Source organism: Colletotrichum lupini, chromosome 1 (assembly GCF_023278565.1).
Source record: "Colletotrichum lupini chromosome 1, complete sequence".
NCBI classification, from domain to species: Eukaryota; Fungi; Ascomycota; class Sordariomycetes; order Glomerellales; family Glomerellaceae; genus Colletotrichum; species Colletotrichum lupini.
Window position 1 is genome coordinate 6,181,883 of NC_064672.1, and position 25,654 is coordinate 6,207,536.

The 25,654-nt window shown below is 35.8% G+C and overlaps 11 protein-coding genes across 11 annotated transcripts, besides 1 other annotated feature; 7 read left to right on the forward strand and 4 right to left on the reverse strand.

Annotated features, from left to right (window-relative positions):
• Positions 1 to 6,108: 6,108 nt before the first annotated feature.
• CLUP02_01829 (uncharacterized protein) lies at positions 6,109 to 6,342 on the forward strand (the record flags this gene model as incomplete). The annotated part of the gene is made up of 1 exon (XM_049280866.1): positions 6,109 to 6,342. The coding sequence occupies one exon, from the start codon at positions 6,109 to 6,111 to the stop codon at positions 6,340 to 6,342; it is 234 nt and encodes a 77-aa protein (XP_049136823.1).
• Positions 6,343 to 11,026: 4,684 nt separating this feature from the next.
• CLUP02_01830 (uncharacterized protein) lies at positions 11,027 to 11,930 on the forward strand (the record flags this gene model as incomplete). The annotated part of the gene is made up of 5 exons (XM_049280867.1): positions 11,027 to 11,278; positions 11,333 to 11,430; positions 11,485 to 11,582; positions 11,645 to 11,808; positions 11,877 to 11,930. The coding sequence occupies 5 exons, from the start codon at positions 11,027 to 11,029 to the stop codon at positions 11,928 to 11,930; spliced, it is 666 nt and encodes a 221-aa protein (XP_049136824.1).
• A 52-nt stretch (positions 11,931 to 11,982) lies between these two features.
• Positions 11,983 to 13,798, reverse strand: CLUP02_01831 (uncharacterized protein; the record flags this gene model as incomplete). Its single annotated transcript, XM_049280868.1, has 9 exons — positions 11,983 to 12,166; positions 12,361 to 12,396; positions 12,469 to 12,518; positions 12,578 to 12,707; positions 12,762 to 13,063; positions 13,116 to 13,449; positions 13,527 to 13,594; positions 13,625 to 13,658; positions 13,743 to 13,798. 9 exons carry the CDS (start codon positions 13,796 to 13,798, stop codon positions 11,983 to 11,985), a joined length of 1,194 nt encoding a protein of 397 aa, XP_049136825.1.
• A 179-nt stretch (positions 13,799 to 13,977) lies between these two features.
• On the reverse strand, positions 13,978 to 14,307 carry CLUP02_01832 (uncharacterized protein; the record flags this gene model as incomplete). The annotated part of the gene is made up of 1 exon (XM_049280869.1): positions 13,978 to 14,307. One exon carries the CDS (start codon positions 14,305 to 14,307, stop codon positions 13,978 to 13,980), a length of 330 nt encoding a protein of 109 aa, XP_049136826.1.
• Positions 14,308 to 15,698: 1,391 nt separating this feature from the next.
• CLUP02_01833 (uncharacterized protein) lies at positions 15,699 to 15,824 on the forward strand (the record flags this gene model as incomplete). The annotated part of the gene is made up of 1 exon (XM_049280870.1): positions 15,699 to 15,824. A coding segment is annotated over one exon (126 nt), but the record flags the coding sequence as incomplete, so codon positions are not given.
• Positions 15,825 to 18,283: 2,459 nt separating this feature from the next.
• Positions 18,284 to 19,070, forward strand: CLUP02_01834 (uncharacterized protein; the record flags this gene model as incomplete). The annotated part of the gene is made up of 4 exons (XM_049280871.1): positions 18,284 to 18,351; positions 18,490 to 18,729; positions 18,806 to 18,874; positions 18,941 to 19,070. 4 exons carry the CDS (start codon positions 18,284 to 18,286, stop codon positions 19,068 to 19,070), a joined length of 507 nt encoding a protein of 168 aa, XP_049136828.1.
• On the reverse strand, positions 18,720 to 19,533 carry CLUP02_01835 (uncharacterized protein; the record flags this gene model as incomplete). The annotated part of the gene is made up of 3 exons (XM_049280872.1): positions 18,720 to 19,046; positions 19,212 to 19,234; positions 19,368 to 19,533. The coding sequence occupies 3 exons, from the start codon at positions 19,531 to 19,533 to the stop codon at positions 18,720 to 18,722; spliced, it is 516 nt and encodes a 171-aa protein (XP_049136829.1).
• Positions 19,534 to 19,573: 40 nt separating this feature from the next.
• Positions 19,574 to 20,384, forward strand: CLUP02_01836 (uncharacterized protein; the record flags this gene model as incomplete). The annotated part of the gene is made up of 4 exons (XM_049280873.1): positions 19,574 to 19,669; positions 19,744 to 19,856; positions 20,097 to 20,240; positions 20,297 to 20,384. 4 exons carry the CDS (start codon positions 19,574 to 19,576, stop codon positions 20,382 to 20,384), a joined length of 441 nt encoding a protein of 146 aa, XP_049136830.1.
• Positions 20,385 to 23,256: 2,872 nt separating this feature from the next.
• Positions 23,257 to 23,793, reverse strand: CLUP02_01837 (PHO85 cyclin-1; the record flags this gene model as incomplete). Its single annotated transcript, XM_049280874.1, has 1 exon — positions 23,257 to 23,793. The coding sequence occupies one exon, from the start codon at positions 23,791 to 23,793 to the stop codon at positions 23,257 to 23,259; it is 537 nt and encodes a 178-aa protein (XP_049136831.1).
• A 180-nt stretch (positions 23,794 to 23,973) lies between these two features.
• On the forward strand, positions 23,974 to 24,342 carry CLUP02_01838 (uncharacterized protein; the record flags this gene model as incomplete). Its single annotated transcript, XM_049280875.1, has 1 exon — positions 23,974 to 24,342. The coding sequence occupies one exon, from the start codon at positions 23,974 to 23,976 to the stop codon at positions 24,340 to 24,342; it is 369 nt and encodes a 122-aa protein (XP_049136832.1).
• Positions 24,343 to 24,609: 267 nt separating this feature from the next.
• Positions 24,610 to 25,020, forward strand: CLUP02_01839 (uncharacterized protein; the record flags this gene model as incomplete). Its single annotated transcript, XM_049280876.1, has 1 exon — positions 24,610 to 25,020. One exon carries the CDS (start codon positions 24,610 to 24,612, stop codon positions 25,018 to 25,020), a length of 411 nt encoding a protein of 136 aa, XP_049136833.1.
• A 111-nt stretch (positions 25,021 to 25,131) lies between these two features.
• Positions 25,132 to 25,209: a sequence feature (Short protein (CLUP02_01840, UQC75187.1) was converted to a misc_feature.).
• Between the last annotated feature and the right edge of the window lie 445 nt (positions 25,210 to 25,654).

Below are 25,654 nucleotides of genomic sequence, written 5' to 3' on the forward strand. Positions count from 1 at the left end.
ATATATATATAAACTAAAATATAATATTATAACGTCCTATCAAAATACTATTTAAAAAGAGCATTTTTATTTCCGAGGTATTACTAACTAACTAAAATATCCCTAAAGTCTTTATATTTATTTAATATTATAAATAAATAGGTTTCTTTTATATTACCCTATATAGAGCGACCGGCGCCTCTTAAGACTAGCCCTTAAATAACGTTCCGCCCCCTACTTATTTCGAAGGGATAAATAAAATAAATCTAACCCCGTACTACTAATAATAACTAACCGTTATTTCGTTAATTTATAATAGGGGCTTATTAAGTTTTAAACGCCGTATTTTATAATAAAAAACGTTAAATAAGGCGTCTTAAGAAACCTATTAAAATAAAGATTAAGTAGCACGGTTCTAGTTATAATATTAATATATATATTATAGTTAAAGCGGACGAAATAATAGAATAAGAAGGCTTTACTAAAACTAGTACGCTAGCTATAGAACCTCTTTAATTTATTTATTATATAGACTTAAATAGTATAGTAGCTAGTCGTTTTTTAATTAGAAGTATATTAAAAAAGTTCTAATTTATTAAAGGAGATAAGAGTACGGCTATAAGCATAAATAGAAAAAAGAACATTAATATAAATTATAATATTATATTATTATATTATTACAAGTTATAATAAGTATTAATAAATATAGGATATAAAATAAGAGGCTTATATTAAATTAAAAAAAATATAAAAAAGAACGAAAATTCTATAACTAGAACGAAAATAAGAACTACTTAATAATATATTTTATAAGCTAATTATAAAAAAGTAACCCTGTTCCCGATTCGTAATATATTTTAAATCTAAATACTATATATAAATAAAGAACGCTATGACTTACGGGCTTATAGCCTAGAGATTACGTTAATATAATTTAGTTAATAGCTCTAATATAGAATAAATAGGCTTTTTATATCCCCGCTTATATATAACTTAAGTCTTTTTTTATATTTATTTTATATTATATTTAAAATATTACTAATTATAATATAATACTACGTAAGACCGGATATAAAAAGAAATTAAATAAGAAAAATAAGGCCGTTTAATTTTTTTACGTAGTTACTTATTTAAGAAAGACTAATACTAAAAAAAGAGTAGGACTAACGTTCTCCTTAAAAATACCTCTATTATTAACGTTACTAAGAGTAAAGCCCTATTACAAAATAAGCTAGTTATTAAGATTATAAAACAATAAAAAGAGTAGCTTATTATAAATAGTAAGAGAAGAGTTAGCTATATTTAATAAGTATTTATTAACGAGCCCGGTTTAAAAATATAAGCTATTTATATAAAAGCCGCTTAGTATTTAATACTCTATTAACTTAAATATATAAGTTCCTTATTTAGTATACTATTTAAAATAATAATTATAAGACGTATAAAAAAAGGCTAAATCGTAAACTATTACGCTAAGAACCTCGAAATATTATTAACTATATATAAACTATAAAAAATAAATACTTAAGTTAATTAGTAACTATTTACTACTTTATAATATTTAAAAAGACTTACTTTATAAATATAATATATAAATAAATAGGATATATCTAGGCTAAAAAGCTAGTAGAGCCCGTATTATAATAACTACTAAATATCTATTTTTAAAGGTCTATACTTAAGGACGTTACGTTTAAAAACTACCATATATATATCGAAACTATATCGTCGAGGGTCGGTTCCCTAGAAGACGTTAGCTTTATAAGTAATAATAATAAATACGCTAACGTAGTATAGATTTTAGTATTAAAATACTAATCTATATTTACTTATTAGTATTAGAAATTTATTAATAGTAATATAGTATTTGCGGGCGGGGTATGCGGTCTAACTATATCTTCTTAAATAGCCTCTATCTCGTTATAAAGTATTAGTATAACCGCAGTAAGTATTAAAAAATATTATATTAAAATTCGAGAAAGTATTATTACTAGAGGGTTTACTAAGTATATTACTAAGTATTTAGTTATATTAGAGTAGAATATAAAATACGAGAATATAAAGTACGTAACTAAGGAGATTACTGCACTATATATTAATAGTTTAAACTTTATACTTATTAATCTTTACTAAATTAAGTATACTAAACTTATATATATAGTACTAAGTACTAGTCGTTAATAGCGTTATAACTATAAAAATAGTTATTAATTTTCGTACTAAATTATATAAGTCCGCGTATTATAAAAGGGCTCGGGTTAGTAAAGTAGAAGTGCCGTAAGTAATAAGAAGAATAATAATACTTAACTAATAATTAAAAAGGTATAAAGCTTTATTAATACGAAGACGAGCGTCGGAGTTAGGAAAGTAGTTAATGCGTACGTAAAAAACGATACTTACCTATATCTAGAGCGCGATTTAGGTTATAACTAGCTACGGGGCTTTTTAATAGTAATACTATATTATAGTTATTTTTAAATAAGCCGGCTATTTAGGATAATCCCGTATTATTAGCCCCTATTATAATAAGTAATTAATATATAATATTAAATAAATAGGCTTCGTTACTTAAATATTGCTTTTTATCTTAAGAAAAACGTAATTAATATACTATAACTTTATTTAAAATAATACGACTAATTAGGTACGTAATTAGGAAATAGTTTTAAGTCTCTGCGCGGGCTAGGCAGCCCTAAAGACCTTTTTAATAGTATTTATATTTACTAACTTAGAAATATAAGGGTATTTAATTTTTAATAATTACTATCGGGTCCTTACCGTTTACTACGTTAATAAATAACGCTAATAAGGACGTCCGAACGGTTTAGGGTGAATACGTAGCTAGTTAGTATTCTACTCTTAACTTTAGTCTTAATAAGCTTATATATATTATTAAGTTATTAGTTTATCTCGCTCGGTAGTAAATATAAAGTATAGTTATATAAGTTAAAATTAAATTTCTATAATTAAATTCTCTAGGATATATATTTTTATTAATTTATAGACCTTTTTACTCGTTTATATTTAATAACTCCGTATAAAGACTTAGTATAAGAACCTAATTAAATATTATAGGGCTAGTAGGAAATACCGTCCGTTACTAGTTCTAGTAAAAACTCGTATATTAGCTAGTATAGCGATAATATATCTTAATACTATTTTATATTTACGTTTTAAATATCACCTATTTAAGGGGCCTCGAGTTATACCCTAATAACGAGTATTATAAAAGTATTATATATTATTTTTTTTAAAGTAGCTAGTAGCGCAGAATATAAAAATACTCTAGAAACCCCTAGCCCTTATTATAATATAATACGTCAGTTATTAACTTATTACCTTTTTAGTAAAGTAGGCTACTATAAGCTCGAACTATAGTATAGTAGTCTATATTATTACTATCCTCTTGAATATTTAACGTAAATCGCTAGCTCGGGCCTTAGTAATATAAAAGGTCCCTAATACTTATAAACCGAGGCCGTTTTAGTAACTTAGCTACCTTAGCTTCGTATTAAAGATCTCTAACCTAATTTATAAATATAGTTCCGAAATAAAGCTCGTAATAGTCTTTACTAAGCATAAGTCGCTCGAAGTTAAATTTAAAAAAAATAAGATTAGCCTTAAGATTAGCGGCTATTTTATACTATATATTATTTTTAAAAACGATATTTATAATATAGTCGAGTACTTCCTTCGCTAACCTAGGTATTTAAGAAAATATAAAAAGCGTTAAGTCGAAACTAAGCTCTTACTAAACCGTAATTAGAGGTTGCCCTTATATATAATATATTAAAAAGGTATATACCGTATAATAGCGTATCTATCTCGTTATTATATCGCTATAAAGCCTATTTTAGCTAGTAATTAGTAATAATAGTATTAATCGCGCGCACTAGTTAAGAAGGGCATTTTTAGCTTATTAATAACGTATCTCTTTTAGTAAGTTAGTAACGATTTAAGATTAAAGAGGCTTAATTTCTAATATTAACGAGATATATTTATATAGCTTATTAAAAATAGAAGCGAGTTACGGAAAAGAAGTTTAAAATACTATTTAAGTATTAAAAACTAAATATTATTAAAAATAAATCGCTTATAATACCTCTAAATAGCGACGTTAAAAGGCTTAAGCTATACTTAATAATAACGTAGCACTTTTATAACTCTTAATAATAAAAGTAATTTACGTAAATAATAATAATAATATATATAATTATATATATAGGTATAAATTCTCTATTCCTTTTTATAATATTATAGGATAAAAATAGACCTAGCGAATCTTAATATAAGTTATATATACTTATTATTAGAGCTAACCTCTAGGATTATATAATAACTACTTCCGCTTTAACTCTAGCTTAACGGCCTTAAAGTTATAAGCTTTTTAAACTCGTTTAATAAGGGCTAAGAGTACGTTAAGGTTATTTTTTATTAATAGCAAGTCTAATCTATTATAAGTCTATACTTCTACGTCTTCCCTCTATTAAAATTCGGATAAATAGCTAGAACCTTATCTCTCCTCCGTTAATATAGTATTTATTTTATTTCTAATGCTCTTAAAATAGGTAAAAGTATTTCGAAGCTATACTATAACTTATTTAATATTAAAAATAAAAGCGGTTTTTATAAGAGCTAAGTATTTTTAATAGTTAAGTTCTTACTTAAGGCAGCCGGAGTCTTTTATAAGTTCTTTAAGACGTTATTCCTTATTAATTAGTACTTTTTAAGATTATATAGTATTATTTATAAAGTTAGTTACGTAGGTTCTCTTACCCTGGGCCGCAACTACGTTATTTATATTACTTAATAAGCGTAGTAAACTATTTAATTAGTAAAGGCGCTTTAAAAGTCTAGTTACTATATTAGATTATTATTAAAATAAAGTAAAGTATTAATAAGTTACTAAGCGAGGTACGTAATATAAATTATTATATTTAAGGGTAGACGCTGCGTTTACTAAACGCGAAATTAAAACTAAATATAAATAAAATATAATTTTTATAAGTCTTAGTAAGGTTAACCGACCTATATTAGGCTACTTCTATTATTAACTTAATATATAAAGAACTAGAGCTTTTACAAGTAGGTAAGTTAATAAACTATCTCGTTTCGATATAATATACTTATAAATAAATACCGTATATATATATTATATAGTATAATTATAAATTTAAAAACCCCTCTACGGCCCTATTATTATTATAAATACTATATAAAAACGGCTATTTATATAAAACGCTAATAGTTAAGCCGTTAATAGCTTTTATAAAATCCGGTTGTGTAGAACCTTATTTCTTAGAAAATAGTATTAGATATTAATACGAGCTTATATATACGGAGAGCATAATATACCTTATTTAAAAAGAAATTTAGTCTAGAGCCCTAGTACTAATAATATAAATCTCGTTATTAGTAATAATATAAGCTAGTCTACTGAATTACTATAAACGTATTAAAAAAGATTATAGATTTTATATAATAAGAGGCATATTATTATATTACTATAAGAGTTTCTTATTAATAAATATTAAGACTAACTTACTTAAATAAAATAAGTAATACTACCTCGCTATTTACTTAGTAATTAATTACCCTTATAACGGACTAATTAATAATATATAGTACTTACTACTAAATAGAGTTAAAAAAAATATAAATAGTACCGTAGGAGATTAGTTTATTACTTATATTATAAGCTATTTATATAAGCTACTATAAGGTAAAGAGTTTCTTATTAAAATCGCTGCGCTCTTAGTATATTTAAAAGTTTACGAAGTACCCGAGGAATATAATAATAGCTTATTAAGTAATAGGACTAACTTATTATTTAAGTTTAATAAGGTACTAAACTTTAAATTTAGAAATATACTTATTATTATTAAAGTATTTAAATAAGTTTTAATATTCTCTGCGCGGATTTAGGAAATCTATATATTAAAAAATACTATTTACCCTGGGATTTTATTAATAACTTTCGATCTTTATAATAATTTAGTATTAAAAAAGATACTATATATATATTACTACGTACGAATCTTATTCCTTAATACTTATAAGGTAACTATATACTAAATACGGGCCGTTTTCTAAATAAGTTCTATAAATACGGCCGAGCTACTTCTTAATATGCTTAGTAACGACGAGCTAGAAATAAGAAGGTACTTAATATATAACGTAAATAAGAACTTATTTAATAGCGAGGGTAATAAGTCTTATCGTTTTAATATATCTAACGTTAAATTTAGTAAAAACTTAGATTTATTGAAAAGAGGGAATGTAGATAACGATTATAGTAATTTAGACGTCTTAGATAAAAGTTACGGGCCTAGTATAGAAAAAGACGATAGTAATATAGAGTAATTACTAAGTTTATTACGCATAGAGGTATATTATTTAATAATTCTCTTATAACTATCTTTAAAAGTTTATATATTCCTTTATATTCCTTCTATATTATTTATTTATAAGGAGATAACTTGCCCCGGTATTTTCTAAACGTCTAGAGAGTATTTTATATCCTATGCTTTATATTTTATATTACGTAACGAAGATCCTACTCTTAAGGCCGTAATATGTATAATATATTAGTATTATTAATAATAACTCGCATAGAGTCCTAAATTACTTAGTTATTTTTAAGCTAGGTTATAAAGTACGAAATATTAAGAAACAAAGCCTAATAGTATTACGAAACTCGTAATAAAAGAACGGAGGTATAAAATAAGAAATAAGTCTATAAACTACTTATTAATAACGTAATTAGCTTTTTATTATTAGCGCCTTAGTATAGGAAATAAGTTACGTTAACTATATTATAATTAGAACTAAAAGTACTTTTTTAAACTATATATACCCCGTCTATTTTATTAAATTTCTCTTATAGCGGAGCGACCTCTAGTTATAAAATACTACTTTAGCTAGTATCGAAATATTAATAATACCGTTACTAACGTTTACGTAAGTATCTCCGAGCTTCTTATTAACGTTTTATATATAATATCTTATTAATTTTAAACTCTTAGAGTACTAATCCTTTAGTTTATTATTATTATTATAAATATAGCGTTAGCTATTAAGATTCTTTTATAAGTCCCGTTATATATTATAAGTAATTATAATATTAGCTAGGCTTTCGTTGCGCTAAAGTATTTACTATTTAATCCGAGTATATTAATAATATATTTATTACGTTAGCTTATAATTTAAAAAACGTAACTGCGTATATTTATTTCGATATTACTATTTAATTAGAGCTTTTAATATATATATAAACGAACTACTCGTTTAGTAATTAACTAAGTCTACCCTACCGTTTCCTTTTTAAAAGCCTATCTAACTTTTTAAAGCTATAGCGATAGTAAAGGGGGCCCTATATAAAAGGTACTCTAAAGTATTATAAAGGATAGAAGTCTAACGGATGCTTATTATTAACTATAGCCTTATATTATTTATTATAACGCTTTATTTATTTATAAATAAGTAATATACGGGTAGTTCATAAAAGGACGATTATATAACTATTTTTATAATAGTACTTAACCCTAACTTTCTAAAAAACCCTTTTTAATATTATTTATTAAATACTCCTTATTACCTTAGCCGCGGTCTATTTATATATTATAAGTATCGGTTTTGGTATATATTACTAAACGATACTAGTTAATAATAGGGTCGTTATTTAAAAAGTTTAGTAATATAAGCCCGCTAGGTATTTATAAATTTTAATATCCCGTCCTAATGCCGAGTTAAATACTATACGTTAGAACTTTAGTTTATACCGTTTTTTAAACTACCGTAAAGCTATTAATCGTACTCTTCCTCGGCCGTATTTTCTTATTTAAGACTTTTTAGAGGATTACTTAGGGCCTCTAAGTTATTCTATTACTATATAGCACGCTCTTTATCGTTCCGTTCGTAATATAATACGTACTTATATAGTTAATATAAAACCGTACTATTATTAACTACTAATATTTAAATTTATAAGCTATAAGCTATAGTAATAGCGGACTTACTATAATAAAAGATATTACTATTTTACTCTTACCGATCCCTTATATATAATAGCTTAAGATCTCTTTATAGCAACGTTTAGCTATTATTGCGCTATTTAATATTAATTTATTATAAATTAAGTCTTATATTTTAATAAAAAAGTAAAAAAAGAGGGCTTATATAGTAAATAGCGCGTACGTAACGTTAGTAGTCCGGGTTAAATACTTAGTAAAAAATAATACTACGTTTAATAAGATATAGGACTATATTAATATTATAGCGTAGTTATTTATTAAGTAATTAATAGTAATATTATATACGAGCTTACTTAGTCTACGTTTACTACTCGTTAGCGTCTAGCCCTAACGTTAGTTTATAACGTTAGAGAGCTTTTTTAATAAAAATAGTTTAAAAAAATAAACCCGGTTTATTAATAAATTAAGGTAATATAAAACGTAAATACGTAGAAATAGCAGCCCCGGACCGTAATATATAAGTAACGGCATACTTATAATAACTATAGTTAAGGTTAATTAGTAATCTTATATAGCTCTTAACGTACTACCCTTTTTACTACTTACCTATTCTAAATATAATAATAATATATAATAATAAGTTATAAAAAAAGAGAGAGTAGGATAGTATTTTTTAAAAATCTATAATAAGCTATAATAAGCTATAATAAGCTATAATAAAAGGTTATTACTAAGGTATATTACTATAAGTTTTCTATAAAAAGAAAGTAACGTAAAAGTAAAATATATAGTAATATTACTATTATTAAAGGGTTAGAGTTTAATAAGTATTTAGCTACTTAAAAAGTAGCGTAACGAGTTATAAAGTAATTTATATAGTAATAAGTTTAGTATATAAATCGAATATAATATTTTTTTATAAAAGTAGAAGCTATAATATATATCTTAAAAAATATATTAAAAAGTTTATTAATACTCTAATTATAGTTTTTTAAGCCGTATTACTACCGAGGCCTTATATCGTAATAATATTTTCTTTATATAAACCTCTAGGCCTTTTAGTAAGTAGTACTTTTAATAAGCCTTTTTAATATAATAAATACCTAAATTTCGCCCATCTCTCTTTTAATTACGTAGAGCTATAGCCCTACTTCCCTATTTATAAGTAGTTCGCTAAGTAGTCTCTTTATTATAATTTAATTCTAATACTAAACTAGTAATAAATAGCAAATTAACGGAATAAGGAGTTAAAAACGACCTAATACTAGCGACTATTAGTGCTCCTTAGGCACTATAAGAACGTACTTTATATATTATATAATAGGATAAATAGTAATTAACGAACTCTAAAGCCCGCTTTGTTCCGTAGTAATACGGGTAGAGCCCGTCCTGTATTATACCTAGCCGGTTTAAATACTTAGAGCTATAGCCGATTTTAGCTTTTTAGTTCGTTTATTAGTATAACAGAGGCCGTTTTTTTTAAGTACTATTAATAAGGGAAGTCGAATAGGCCCCTATAGCTTTATAAGAAATAAGCCTACCGAGGCCCGGTCTCGGTCCTAAGAAGGGGGTAGGTTTTTTTAGTATATATCTAATAATAGTATAAAAGTAATAATTAACTACTAGCTACGGCGTAGCCCGCGAGCCCCCTATATAATAATAATTAAAATCGGCTTTCCGCCCTAAATAGCCCCGACTCTCTTATTTAACGTAAGAATAAGTCTTTAGTAACGAGATATATACTTAGATCCTATTACTAACAGAATAGGACGTAGCGCTATATAGCGGTATAAATCCGTAATAACTCGTAATTTCTTATTAATAAATCTCTAATAATAACCGATTTATAATAAGCATATAGCAAAGAAAGTACGTCTATTTTTAGGGGGGATTTTATTTTTAGTATTAAATACTATATTACTAACGACTAGGAAATTATAAATAAGAAAAGTAATAAGCTATAGCTTATAAATAAGAGCGCGAAATAAGAGCGTTTATTAAATAAATAGATTCGTTAGATTTACTAACGCTTATAAGTATAGCTAAACGCCTCGACTATTTAATTTAAATATAGGGCTTATTTATTGTTAAGTGGTAAATAACTTAATTTAATAGACCCTATTCGTACGTCCCCCCTTTTTTCTAAGTATATATTTCCTCGACCCCCTTTATTATTATATAACTATATATTTTATAAGGACGAGAGCGTAGGTTAGAGTAGCGAGTAGTCCTAGTTATAACTAATATTAATATAATATAGCACGCTATATTATAGCTTTAGCTTAGACCCGGCCTTTTTATACCTAATTAAAATAGCTATTAAATTATTACCGTTCGTTAATAAGTAGTTAAATAAAAGCGAGTAGAAAATAATATACGCGTAACTTATTTATATCGTACTTTATAATATAAAAAAAAAAGTAATAGGACTAAGTAAACTTTATTATTAATTTAAATAAAATATTAAGAGGGCTAATAAAAGAGGTAAAAGATAGAAAAATAGCGTTCGTTCGAACTTAAGTATAAATAAAGTATGCTAACGAGTTACGCTAATATTATAATAGTTTAATTTTTCTTACTAAGTAATAATTTATATTATATAGGCTTTTAAATAAATAGAATAATAAGGCTCCTTTTAGTAGCTCGCGGAAGTAGGATTAATAAAATTCTAATTAATATATAAACCCCGAACGGATCGCTAGGTAAGTCATAAGATAAAAGTAAAGGGGTTATATAAATAGAAAATTAGCGTCGTATTACTTCCTCTATCTTACGCGCCCACTTTATAAGATCACTTAAAAAAAAATATTTAAAAGTAATTATAGTAACGATAGGTTTTAGTTATTTAACGGCGGCTTTACGTTACCTAAGAGTAGCTAGCTTAAAAACGGAACCTTTACTAATTATCTAACGCTAGTATTAATAACTTTAATATAAAATAGCTTAGAGTATATATATAATTTACTATAGGCTTAGAACCTAAATAGTAGGTACTATGTTTACTAGCCTTACTATAGCTACCTCTATAGCCGATAACAATTTTATTAAATAGACGTAAATAATATGTTATTATTATGCGCCCCGATAGCGTTTGCTCCTATATAGACGAGCATAGGTATGGGCTCCAGTCCGTCGTCGGAACCGTCTGTGCAATAGGAGGCCTGACAGCTGAGCCATGGACGTCCTGGCATCTCCAAGCACAGAACGATTCTAGCAAAAGTCAATCCGATTACTCCACGAGGGATGAAGCCACCTGTAGGATACCATTGTGTTACGGCCAGCACATTGATATAGTCGAGTTGGCTCCAGTCATATACAGTACACTAGTGTCCCACCTCTCCAAATTCAGAGGCATGTGATCTGTTGCATGTTTGACCTAGGTGTTCTACGACTTGTCATTCAGGGGCCATTTCCACCTAGACTTCCAATTTGAACGCCCAGCATCCTTCATCATGGTCAAATTTGGCCTTCTCTTCTCGTGACTTCTCGACAAAGCTAACAAAGCTGATGTATTCATCCAGACTACTGCAAGGCTCCGGAGAACCACACCTTTCTTCTTACACGTCCACCAGCCTGCAGTGAGCATGCGGTCTCCCAGTTTGACGCGAAATGATTCCGATCATTCTCAAGGTACCAAGCCTCAGCGGCTTTTCCCCTCCATAGTCATGCATAGACAGCTATCAATCAAACAGTGTTCAGGTGCGATGCCAGAGTTCACAAGACGGCTTACATCTGTTCCGGTTACCGAGGACTAGCTGCGCTGAGTGCGACAATGTACACAGCTACTCAGCCGCAGCGACGAATCATCGTAACATCGCAGATGCAATGGCGATCTTATCATCAGCAGGATGCTGAGGTATTCAAATGCTAGCTTCTGATCACGGTGTCTTCTATATGTCCGCGGCAAACGGAATCGGCAGATAGCTCCAGAAAGCTGCTGAACATGATAATAGTGACGACGCTTTCGCGATCCACTAACGTCGGTCCTCGCGGACTCTGCTGCCTGCCGCTGAGACGGATCTTGAGGAATCTACGGCCCAGGCACAGCGAACCCGATGCGCGGTTCCATCACAAGAAACCAAATTCTCCAGGGCTCATGATCGAAGTGGCTTGTTTGCAGAGTGGCAACACTTCTGGGAAGCTGGCCTGAGAATAAACACATGACCGAAACGGCGACCTTAAAGTTGTGATCGGGCCTGACTTGAAACATGATGCTCGACCATCGACAGGATCCGTGAAGGAAGGTTGCGATTTGGAAGATTTGTTAGATGAGCGATGTCAATTCAGTGCAATGCACCTAGGGTACGTTGATAAAAGAGTGATTGTTATGCTTGATTGAGGAATTCCTCCCTTCCCGGTAGAAGCGGGGTTATGCCTCATCTCACTACCCGTTCTCACCCGTTCTTACAATTTGGATTCATGCAGATAAGCAAAATTCAGATGCCTTTCATCCGAGTAGTGGTGTGCCAGGTATATAGTAATAAGTGACAAAACAGAGGCAGCTTACACTATTCACGCTTTTTCGAAGGCCGGACTTTGGTCTATGTGAACGGCTAAAAGCATGTCCTATTCCTCTACTCAAGTACTTCGTAACAAAACGTTTGTGTTATGTTTGATGTATCTACGGCGACGCTGAACCTGGGGTTTGGCAGAACGGCGGACCTTCTCGGCCAAGCAGAAGGATCACAGCTGGTCAGGGAAAAAGCGTTTGGGTGGTGACTTTGGACCTCAGCTGGTGACGAAAACAATAACGGTCTTTCATTGTCGCCAGCCTTTTTCTAAATCCTGCTACGTAGGAAATGAAGGAACTTTCCTAGTTGAGAGTGTCTTCCTAGGCCTATGTCGCAAGCATCGCTTTCTGCGTGCTGAAGAACGCCACTCATCCAAGTAAAGGGAACTTGACACTGAGGACAACAGTAGTCGAAATCAGCATCGGTCGAAATATAGTGTTGAGACTGTGTGCATTCCTTTGCGATGTCGTCGACGTCTTCGGAGTTAACTCCCGACGGGCATGACCCTGCTTCGAGGTGGAGCACCATAGCCGAATGTCGGTCGAACTTGCTTCGACACCCTGGGCACGGAATGTTCTTAGGCGCATGAATCCGTTCGTGCTGCTCGGACAGTAATTTAGCGAATGAAACCTAATGAATTGGTATCTCGTACGTTTCTCAGATTATCAGGCCAATCGAAACTCCTGCCGCAATCACGGCATACATTGTGTACAGAGTTCTCATGCTGTTCCAAGCTGATTCGAGCAGCGAATAACCTATTGCAGGGCGCGCAGTAATGGTGGCACTGCTTTCGATGGTCTAGCAATTGCTCTGCGGACGGAAAGTCAGGTTTCGAGAGGCACTCCTCGCATCTGTGATGACTAGATGAATTGGAAAGATGTTGTTCGAGACCCTTGGATTTGCTGAATACACGTTCGCACCGCCCGCAGTAGGCATTTCGGTGCTTAGCCTGATAATGTTTGATAAGACCGGTCGATTGTGCAAAGCTACGATCACAGATTGAGCAATCCATGACTAGTCAGATGGAGCTCGTCAATCGGGTAAAGGTGGGCAAATGGACCACAACTTTGGTAGGAAAAGTGCAGGGAAGGAACGGAAGAAGAATAGCTTGAAGTCGGCATGACGGAGAAACTAGGTCCCGGTCACATGTTCGAGGGGCACGGGGATGGAGAACACCGATTTTTCCTCATGATGCCTTGTATATCATTTGGGCATCGAGATAGGTAAAAGATGTCAGCTGTCGATTTGAAGTATTACTGTACATGAGAGCGGGACTCACTCGGAAGCGGAGAGTGCGAGCGCGTGTGGGTGTTTGTGGCATGCAACCAAGTTCATGTAGCGTACGGTGAGGCCACAGATGGGTGAGGCAATAGGTTAACTTGGAATGGGAAGAAAAATAAGCCGTGTCTCAGCAGCTCATGTGAAATTAACATTAACATGAGCCCTCAAGATGTGTGTCTTCCTATCGACTGGATGCTGTTCACTTCAGAGAACTGCTGCTGCTTGCATTCATGCTATTCGATATTCTTTGCTTTCTTGCGGTTGAGACTCGACTGTGGCCATGGATCCCACCCCTTTCTACCTCGAACAATAGAATGCCACTGCTTGCGCCGAGGACGGAACAAATACCTATCGTGCACGACACGGCGAAAAGCTGTACAGTTCATGCCGTACGAAAATGACGGGGTCTCCGCCGAAAGGCTCGGAGGAGTTTTCTCGCCATTGGAGTGTTTCGAGAAAGCTGTGTCAGCGTAATCCAGGAGCAGGCGTGGGACACAGAGTAAGGAGCCGCTGCCCGAGCGGACACTGTTGGCCCGCCTACTAAACCGGCTCCTGCACTCCATGTACACAACTCGCTCCCTCTATATAAGCTAGCTAGACCTAAGTTTGACTTTGAACGAATAATAGGACGAAAATGGCTTTAGAGCATTAAGAAGGGATCGCAGACGAGCATAGATTTATTCATGGTATCGCGCCTAGAGTCTACTTACCCCGCCCATTTTGGCTTTCAGGTTGCTCTCTGCCACTGCCTATAAGACAGACACGTACTTCGTCTACCCAGTATAGCTAACGACCCTTATTTAGTGCGTAATATAACCCGTTATAAACATACTAACTAGCTGCGCGTGGCTACTAAAGACTAGGCGTACTTTATTAAAAGCTCGGATTATACTTAGAGATTACTAAATAGTCTATTATACCTAGATAATTAATACCCAAGTATCCTCATAATAATTAAAAACGCGGCTAAGTAGGTTATTTTATAAAAACTTAATATAAATATTACTAAGCTTAATATAACCTGGGGCTATAGTAAGATCTATTTTAATAAGGCTTTTATTAGCGCGTCCGGTATAAGGCCGACGCTAATTATTAATACTAATGTTCCGCCCTATAGATGGCTCGGGAGGCTAAGAAAATCTACGTTCTATTATAAAGTTATAATAAGGCTATTATTAATTTCTTATAGTAAAAGTACTACGTTTATTATACCGTCCGCAATACTATCCGCAATACTATCCGCAATACTACTTATAATAATAAAAGCTAATAATTAAATTTATAATTATATACTTCTCCCGTTTACTAATACTATATATTTTTTTATTAATAATATCGGTAGCGTAGAGGTTATTACTTAGCGTTTTATATTATAACTAAACCTAAATACGCTATTTATATTATTAATACGGCCTTAGTTAATAATCGTTATAAACGGTAATAAAGAGGATTCTATACGTAGTTATTTATTATAATTAATCTATAAGAGGATAAACGCTTACGTATTCGAACGATTTTATAATATTTACGTTATTAGCCTAGTTAATAAAATACCTAAGTCTCTTTAACGCTACCTTAATTCCCTACGTTAAAATATACTTAATAATAAGCTATTTTATATAATAAAAATAAAACGGGTCGAGCGTATACTTATTAGCTACTTCTTTTTAATTACTTACCTTATTAGCCTTTTTTATTATACTATAGAATACGTTAATAATACTAACGCGCTACCCCTTAACTTCTTTACTATTTTTTAGCTTAATATTTTAGTAACGGCCGATTTATTAGCGTACCTCGCAGGGTTCTTTACGTACTATAACTCCGTTAATAACTTAAAAAAATTTATTATACTAATTATTATTTCTAACTTTATATTAAATTAATACTCTTTAAGTATATACCGTACGTTTATAAGTATACGTAACTTTTAGTCCTTATTAACAGCCCGTAGTTTTTAATCCGCGCGACGTTTTTTAAATATTTTATAAGGATATATATTATAATATATATAATATTACTATCCTCGCGCACGAAGGGTCTATTAACTTCCTCTTACTATCTTAGTTTATTAAAATAATCGAGGCCTAAATAGCTCGTATATTTTAATAACTAATAGCGGGCTAAGCTTTAGTATTATTATATTAATAACTTATTACCGCTTTTATAAAAGACTAGGTATAGCTTCGGTTTAATAATATATACTACTTTTATTTACGGCGCGCTCCGTAGGTCTTTTTTACGTATAGCTATAGTTATTATTAAAATTATATTAAAGTATTTAGCGTTATAAGCGCGGCTAACCCGTAGCTTATTAAAATAGCTAAGTATATTTTTATAAATAAAATATTAATATATAAACATATATAAAACTAAATACTATGTTAATACGGGTTTTATATATTAATAGCGGCGGGACGCAGGGTAAGTACCCTTTTAAAATATTAAAATAGCTTAAAAACGATATCGGGCTACTTAGCTATTTAGTATAATAAAACTTTAATATTGTTTTTAGGACGAGCTTAGGTACGTTGCGGAATACTATCGTTATTATAATATAAATAAAGGTAACTCCCCTAGCTAACCGATTACGTTAAGTATTATTAGTGCCGGCGCCCTTTATATTAATAAGTAAATAGTAAATAAGTATATTACCTACTTCGAGTCCTTTTTAAATAATACGTTTATACCTCGCTAGGTTCTATTTATTTTTATTATAAGCCCTCTTATATAACTAATAATACGGATCCCCTTTTTTATTATAATTATACGTACCGTAGCCTTAATTCTTTTTAATAATAAGTACCTATCGAAGTATATTAAAAAGGCTTTACGAGATATATTTAGCTTTAATAAAAGTATTACTAACTACTTAGTAGCTAATATAATAAGTACTATAGTTAATATAACGGTTATTATTATATAAAATATAAGCGCTTATATTTTTATTAATTATAACGGAATAAGCTAGCGGACTAGTAATTATAATAGCCTTCCCGTTTCCCTATTTTCGTCCCCGTCTCCGTTGAGGCTATTTAAAGCCTACGAGCTAATACTAACGGACTATATAAATTATAAACTCTTAAAAACGATTACTAATAAGGACTATATAGCTTTATAAAAAATATTTATAGTTTTTAATATAGTTTTATATAAGGCCTATAGCTTTTAATAACTAAATAACTAATCCGGTTTATAATATTTAATATATAACCGCTACTCCGTAATCCGTACTAATCTTTTTTATTTTCTTTTTATTATTGTTTCTCTTTTCTCTCTTTTATTTCTTTTTATTTTATTTTTTTCTTTTTTTTTATTTCTTTTTTTTCTTTTTTTTTTTTTTTTTTTTTTTTTTTTTTTTTTTTTTTTTTTTTTTTTTTTTTTTTTTTTTTTTTTTTTTTTTTTTTTTTTTTTTTTTTTTTTTTTTTTTTTTTTTTTTTTTTTTTTTTTTTTTTTCTTTTTTTTTTATATCTCGCTCTTTTTTTATTATATTATAATTAAATAGTATAAAAAGTAACTATAGCTAAGTATTACGAGATATTATTAATAATATTATAACTATTTTATACTTTAGTTTATTAACGGCCTCGGTACTTTTTAAAATAATAGCTTAGTAACTAATAACCCGTCCTTAATTATGTTATAAAAAGTAGCTTTTTTTTTTTAAAGCGCTATACTTAAGCTTTTTAACCTTATTAAATATTAGCTCCTCTTTAAGCTTATTTAGTAATAAGTAATAAGATTATTTCTTTTTTTACTTAGCGCGAGTATTTTAGAACTATAATAAGAACGATTAGTAGCGGGTCGTTATATAAAAAAAAATAGGTCGATTTAGTAAGTTTTTTTATTTTAATATCGAGTTTAACGGCTCTAAGCTGCTATTAAATAGCCTATTTAGCTTCGATAATAAAAAAAATAATAAGTATATTTTTAAAAGCCTCTTTACCCTAAGATATTTAGTATTATATACGAGGGTAGAGCTATTTATTTTTAAACTACGTATTTTATAACCGTACTTATTTTTTAATAAGGGGTACGATTATTATAAATAGATTTATTACTAGCTACGCGCTCGCTCCGAGAGCCTAACGGCGTTAATATAATAACTTGCGAGTAATAAGGCGTATTTTTATATTAGTAGTTATAAAATAGCTTATAATTTTATATTATACCTAGCGGCCTTCTTAGATAGTTATTTCTATTTAGATATAAAGTTTTATATAGCTAGTTTATAAAAGTCGCTCGCTATTTATTTATAAAAAACTACTAACGAGGGTTATAATATTAGTAACTCGCTGTTTATTATATAGTAGCTAGTGCGGAGCTAAAAGCTCGAGTAGTGCTTCGGTACCTCCGATTATCGTTAGAAACGGCAGCGGGACGACGGCAATGAAGAGGACGCAAGCCGTAAGCAACCGAGAGTGAAGCGGTAGGGGGTGTGTTCGGTAGGAGGGGCAAAGACGTACGACGGTGCCACTATAATCGCACTCGTAGTGTAACTGAGAAGAACGATTTCCTGGGCTGGGCTTCGTCTGTGTAATGCAAATACGGTCCCCTGAGTCACTGAACATGCTCTTTCCTAATGGTGGCCGGTACCCTGATTCTCCGTGAGACGATCCAACTAGCTAAGCCATCGAACTTTAACCAATTATTAGATGATTTGGGTGCCTTACGAGGAATCATCCATCTAGTAATAGCATGGGCTGGAATGTTTGACATACTGGCCTGGATTGCCACAAGAACAGACAGCGTGAGTACCTACTCCGTAGGGACAGTTTGATCCCACCCACCGTGATTGGTGCCAGACGGGACGGTCACGGTCCGAGCTTCTCTGACCGTCCCCACGTAAGGAATACCAGCACTCACTCGACTCGGGTGACACGCCCGTCGCGCCGCCATATCAGCGTGCATTACAGACCACAAACACCTAGTCGATGGATATGGTATCGACCACGAAAACTATGGCTTTGGATCATCACGATGATGTGATTTGTCTGGGCTCGAGACCTACTGCGTAGAGCACATCAGCATCTGCCACAAACACATTGCCAATATCTGTAGCATCGACAAGGACATCGCCACCGACCCAAGACTCCGACTCCGACGTGATCTTCCTATGCTCAAGGCCAGGTGCGTGTCGTGTACGCATAGGGAACGGGCGCTGACCAATTCGTACTCCCGACAGCAGCATCTCAGCTCGAGCAGCACCAACGTCCCCGGCGACACGCGAACGACAACAAGCAAGCCCCGCAATAATCGCCCAGAGGGAAGAAAGCGAAACGAAAACCGTCGCAAAGAGGACCTGTCAAAACCGCTCTGCGTTTAGAGTACGCACATGTCGGCTGGCTGGCATGTTCACACGACCAGCGGCAAGCTGTGTACGGATGCCGCAATGAAAGCGGGCTTGTGTGCTACTGGTCCGACTCGGCTCAGGTCGGCCATGGCTCCATTAAATACAAAGACATACGCTTTTGTCGGACTTTCGAAGGGCTGAGTTCGGACGAAATCCGCACGAAGTTGCCGAGGAAAATCCAGAGGGCGGCGAGAAGAAGCGGCCGAGATGAAAGATGAGATGCAGTCGTTCGAGAATCAGCTAGTCCTGCAACGCTTCCGGATCTCTCACCAGTCAAGAGCTCGGCGTTCAGGATAAAGTCCGCACAAGGATTGAGCACTATCACTGTCGTCTTGGTAACAGCAGCGAGGAATACGTCTACCTCGCCATACCACCAGGCTTCTATGTTCTCCTCGGACTCTATGTCCTCCTCGGATGGCAAGCTGGGCGATAGCATTCACAAATGCTCTTCTAGCCTGGTTGCGTCTCGGCGTCGGATGCGGCCTTGGCTTGCCGAACCCTCATCGGCAGTCTTGCCAGTCGTTAACATCGGCAAACCCCCGGCAGCTGCGCGTACGACATACTTTGGAATGGTATGCAGGATTTCGACTTTTTCACGACAACTCATTTTATACCTGCTGAGGATAAACTCGCCGACCTCAACTAGCTCGTACCGCGTGCCACGTATGTGATCCCTGATCGTGCTATTTCTGCCGTCGTGAGACATTTCCAGCGGCATTCAAAAGACAATCTCACTTCCATCAAGTCACAAGACTTGACGTAAACGACCGATTCCCGCTAGCATCACGGTGGGAAGGAACGGGGTAATCTACTATAGGCTGCCTTACCCATTCACTAAGTAGTCAACTGGGGTTAAAAGGCATGCGACCTTATTACATCGCTGGAGTAACTCGTAGACTGCTACGAGGAACAGGCTATTGTGAACACTACTGTAGCATGGAAAGCAGGTCCTTTCCCGGTACGAAAGGATAGATGGCGACCCAGACTTTGACCTCTGAGTATCTCTAATCAGTGGCTTCGGACCCAAAATACACATCACAGAGGCCTGTCTCTGACATCCACTGTAACAACAGTTCACATCCGTGATCTCTTCAGCGACTTATACTTCCCCACTGCGAAAGCCCGCAGAAGATGGGAGACCCAGTGAGTGACCAGTACGAGCGCTTTTTCGAGCCAAATAGCGTGTGATCTCATCTCAGCCTCCGCATCGACGACTACGGCGCCCATAAACCTCAATGCCTCCAAGCCGTTCCCGCTTCTCGAGCTGCCGCCGGAAATCATAGATAGTATATTCGGCTTCTTGAAGGACGACGATTATCGGAGCTTGTTGAATATTTCCTTGCCTAGCAAAAGTTTACGATCCTTGTCCATGCCGTGCCTCTTCAGATCAGTCAACGTCTGCATCAATAAACGTCAGATGAGTCCCTTTTTGAACACTATCAGGGAAAACAAACAAACCTTTTCGGCAGTCAGGTAATAACCATAGGCTTTTGTATTCGTGTAAGAAGGATTCTAAAGAACTAGTGCTAAGAATGTGCTCCAAGATTATTAGCTATCCGCATCCGACCGCTTCCGAAGGTAGTTAATAAACCGTTTAACGATACAGTACTAGTACTCTTTACTAAAGTTCTTTACTATATAAGCGGCTTAAGAGAGCTAGCGCTCGACTTCACTTATGGTAGAGAGTTTCTAAACTAGGTATTTAATACCGTTCTCTGTTAAAGTACTTTACCTTCGTTAGATATAGTTTTTTATTATATTAAAATAACGCACGACTTCCGTTTAGTAGTATTTCCTAACGCATAATCGTTTAGTTTTAATCTCCGAAATATAACTTAATTAGTATCTATTTTTCAAGACCTTTCTTCGTACCCTCGGATAGAGACCCTAGAAATCTATAAATACCATTAGTTTTTGAAAGATGTGTAAGAGGTAGTAGCCCGTGTTCTTAATATTCGGTTCCTCTTACTAAAGGGTAATCTAGATAGGGTAAGGATATCGGTATGGATTTTACTTTTAATTTTAGTAAAACACAGCCTCTAATATAGGGGTTAGCGAAAAAGGATTTATTTTATATATAATACACTTCTCTCTTTCCGCACGGACGTTTAATATCTTAATACTAATATAGTCTAGCTTAGTATGGGAGTACTTAGCTTAGAAAAACCTTAAGTTAATAAGGGTGCTCTATTTATAGTTTAGAGTAAATATTAGCTTTAGTATTATTACTAGTAGGGATTCTAAGTAGATTAAAAAGCTAGTTTTAGATTACTTAACCTCTATTATTAAAAATAGAGAGCGTGCCTAAGTATATAGGTCGGTCGTTAAATAATATATATTATATTTAGTATATATATTTATAAGTTAGGGTTTAATATATATTATATAAGTATTAAAAACGGCTTATATATTTATGCGGAAAAAGATTAGAGAGTTAAAGAAGGTAAAGGCCTTATCGCGAACTCCTGTACGTAGATACTAATTAAACACAGGAGCTTGTCCCAGCTATTCGCTAGCTTTCTAAACTTCGAAAGCTTACCCTTGCCACGGAGCAGAAAGTAGAGTACCCGCTAGGTCGCCTGAACATGTCTCAAATTGACGACATGATATCAAAGATCGATTATTATATACTTAACGAGCAATCTTATATTAACGCCTCAGACCTTTTTTAGAAGTGCCGGAGCCTACAAAGAGTATTTTTGCTACCCTACTAGTATTGTCCGGCCGGGGATTCTAGGGAGACAATTAGTATAGAGCAAATGGCTCCTTGTCCCCCAGATATAAAGAGTGAGGTCCGACGATGGCCAGCGGTTTCTGAAGTTACTAGGCGTCTGACTTGGGTACGATAGCTGCGAGCATGGCTGTTCCGATGTATACGATGATACAGCTACGTAGCGAATGCCGTATCGTGCGACCCTAGCATCGCCTCCGCTTTCTCATCAGTAACGCCACGCTCTACGTTGCGTAGTGTGAGATACTTCCACCCCACAGTTGGTCTACTACAATTCTCTCGCTGTGAACGAAGTGACTTTGTGATTAGATAAGATCAAAAGCGGTAGTCTTGACAAGTTCAGCTACCATGCTGCAAGATGGACAGGGGGCCATTACACTTCTTGTGAGCAATGTGGCGTTTCCAAAGCCGTTTGCCGTGGTTCCCCGCGCAACATTGCAGCATGAGTAAATGCCGAGTGGTACTGAGACACCACAGCTCAAAGCAGCTCCAGTTGCTTTTTGGGTTTCTGTAATGGATCTCATACTCAAAGTCGTCAGCCTCGAACTTTACTTGTCTGTCTGCTTTAGCTTGCTTCTGTCTCCTTGCCGATGCTTCTGCAAGTTTGCAATATGGAAAGAAGCAGGTTCGCTGATTGTGCAGTGACATCAAAGCCCCATTGTGAGCCGTTGGGAAAACAAACATACTTGCATCTTCGACAATCGCTGGGTGAGCGCTGTGGCGGGGGATTGGTGGAAAACGTCAAACTTACGGGTTCTAGACGAGCAAATGGCCGGCGATTGGCTTTTGACGGGCGGAATCTAGATCAGGACCAGATTGGGCGACGAGTTGTGGGACGACCGGGGTGCTGGATCTGGACTGCCAGATGGGGAGTATTAAAGGCCAGAAGTTGACGAAGGATGTACGTACACTAGGAGACGGAAGAGGCTCAGAAGGCGGCTTCCGGCCGGGGACGCATGGCGCGTGCGAGGGGTCTGTGCTTTTCCTGCCGCTCGATCTGGCGCCAACATCTGGCAGGACCACCCGGCAGAAGCACCTTTCGGATGTGACTACCCGCCTCACCTTTCCAAGTAGGTCCACCTTCGTCGTCTGAGACTTTTCTCGGCTACGACCAGATCTGGCGCTGGAGTACCCCAGAATTACTAATGTACCATTCCTATCCACTTCCTTCTTGGACGACCAGCTGCAGCATCGATCGGGCGTTTTGATGGCGTGTTTTCATTGTACATAGTTACTCACCTCGACCATCTTCATTTTCGCCTATTGGTCTTGAATCAGATAACCAACATTCAATCGCCACCATGTACCAAACCCAGGATGGGATAGCTAAATGCCAGTATGAATCACAGATGGAGCGAAAGGCCGCGGTGAAATTCGATTTATACGTTCCGACTTGATCTGTCAAGTCGCAGGGCGTTGCTCCTGCTTCTAGGATTGGGCAGAGATAGGCCCGTGATCTAGATGCGCCGGCACGGTCTTGGAACCACAGACCAACTTCACCATTCTGTGCATCTGCTGTCCGTCTATGCTCAAGTCCCAAGCCACATCTCCCAATAGTCTGCCCTCCGCGATGTTGATATCATGGTCTGTGAAGTAAAATGAACATACTTCAGCCGTGAGGCCGGTCCAGAACGGCGTTCTGTAAGTGTCATCTTCTAGGTATTTTCGAGCCAGAATAATCGCCGCCAAGACGCGCAAATGCCGATCCGCCTCCGTCATTAGAGAATGTTGTGGCCGCTGAAGACCCTGCTCCAGGTAAATCAGACCGCCACAAAGGACCGCTCCACTAATGTCGGCCCATAGCAGCAGATGGCGTAGGAAGACGGCCAAGTCTGAGGGGAAGCTCCATATGTCGCTGTTGATGGGCAGGATTCTTGCAAGGATGCGCTCAGCCACGCCGGTGACAAGTCGTAAAGAAGGAGGGTGTCGACAGAACAGTTCGAATCGGTGGGCGTCTGACGACATGTCCGTCGATGGGCGAAGACGGGTAACAGCCGATGGTAGCCGGAGTTGACGAGTATTTCTCGAAGAGCGATGTATTTGCATCCTGCCAACACAGTGGCCATCGAGTGTTTGCGATCGAATCACGAAGGGCTCCTCGACATCCACAAGCATGGCGGCTGACCCTACTTAATGCTGGTGGCAATGAAGCTGGAAGTAGACGCTCCTGAAGTACTTAAACAGGTCGTGGCCGGATCAGAAGAACGTTGCAGCAAGATGGAACCTCGCCGCACATCAAGCGTCTACTCCGACACCTTCGAGCTGGATGACCTGCTTCTGAGGCTTACGAAGCAAGCTGAAGAGGAGCAGGATATGGTCATCGACATCTTATGGCAGGAGGCTATGGCACTCTATTGCGAGCTCAGGACGACGCGGCAGCTTCGGGGAGTCATTGTCGGCTTCGTACATGAGCTCGTGGACCTGGTCGATCAGCTGGAAGATCTGCTCAGAAAGTCTCAGTCGCACATGGAGCAGAGAAGGGCGAAGTACTTGGCCAATTGCACCACATTCTAGGCCGCCGAAGCAAGCCGTTTCAACAGTCTGATCCGTGCCTCCCCCGCTACAGTAGAACCCATTAGCCACTTTGAGGTCTGATAATGCACGACTCTGTGGGCTCTGAGCATGCGAGCCTCCAACAGGCCATTCTAAACGTGAGCTCCAGCGCATTTCCTACGTCTCGGTCGGTTTTGGCTCTTGCTTTGGTCTTCTATCATTCGTCTCGACAGCGATGTGTTTTCTTCCTCCAATCTCCTAGGTAGACGCGCGGTGCGATCGGTGACCATGAAGGACGAAGACCCCCTCCCTTCCAAGTACGACGACACCGAGCAGGCCAAGACCTATGCCGTGTCTAGATATGACCAGATGGTGTTGGAAAACGACAAGGAGATAGACTGGTGGTGGTCTCTCCTGGCGAAGATCTTCTCGTGGCTCTTGTTGGCTGGCTACATCGTGTTTCCATCTACGTTCGCGTCGCTGCGGCGGTCACAAGTCCTTGAAAGCATGGGAAAGGTCGGGCACGCCGTCTCGGACTGGGTCAACGACTGCCTCATTGCTCTCGCCTCTATGCTTTCGGGCGTGGCATCCATCGGCCTGGCCTGGCTATGGTGTAAGCGGCGTGCCAACTACGTCTGGGTGTACCAGCATATTGTCATGTACCGGGCCTTGTTTGACTGGATTCTGCTCCTTCACTGACGAAGCTTCAGTTCTACGCTGGCAAACTCGTTGATTGGATTTCTGTCCACCATTCTGAACATCTACACGGTCCACGGAGGCCAGTGGTCGGCGACGTCGATAGCTACGACGTCAGTAACAGGCTGGTGGCTTCTCGTCTCGTGCGTTTTGTGTGGGGTGTACCAGTATTTGTTGGATGGTCTGCGCCATATGGCGGGGTGATTTGACCTCTTGTGCCATCTCCCTTGGAATAATGTATCGGGGCATCCGGATGGGGGATCCAGGAGCTGAGCCATAAAGGACTTGCATTAGGACGTAGTTAATGATCACCCCGTACGCGATAGCATAAGGCAGCTAGCAGCTAAAGTCAACTGTGCACCACATCACCCCGAATCATGGGCACGGACTAGTCAAGATCGGCCTTTGTTGTGAGATATTCGCCTTATAATGATGGGTTCTGAGGAGCTTGCGCTGGGGGCTGCTTCGGCATGTCTGCCCACGCACGAATGCCGCTCAAGCAAAGCCGCTTGCGCAGGAATCTGCACAAGCAAGGCCGCACACGCAGGAGTCTGCTTGAGCAGGTTCATATCGCACATCCGAAGAGATACGATGTAGTGGTCTGGACAGCTTGACCGGTTCTAGATGACTTCTGTCC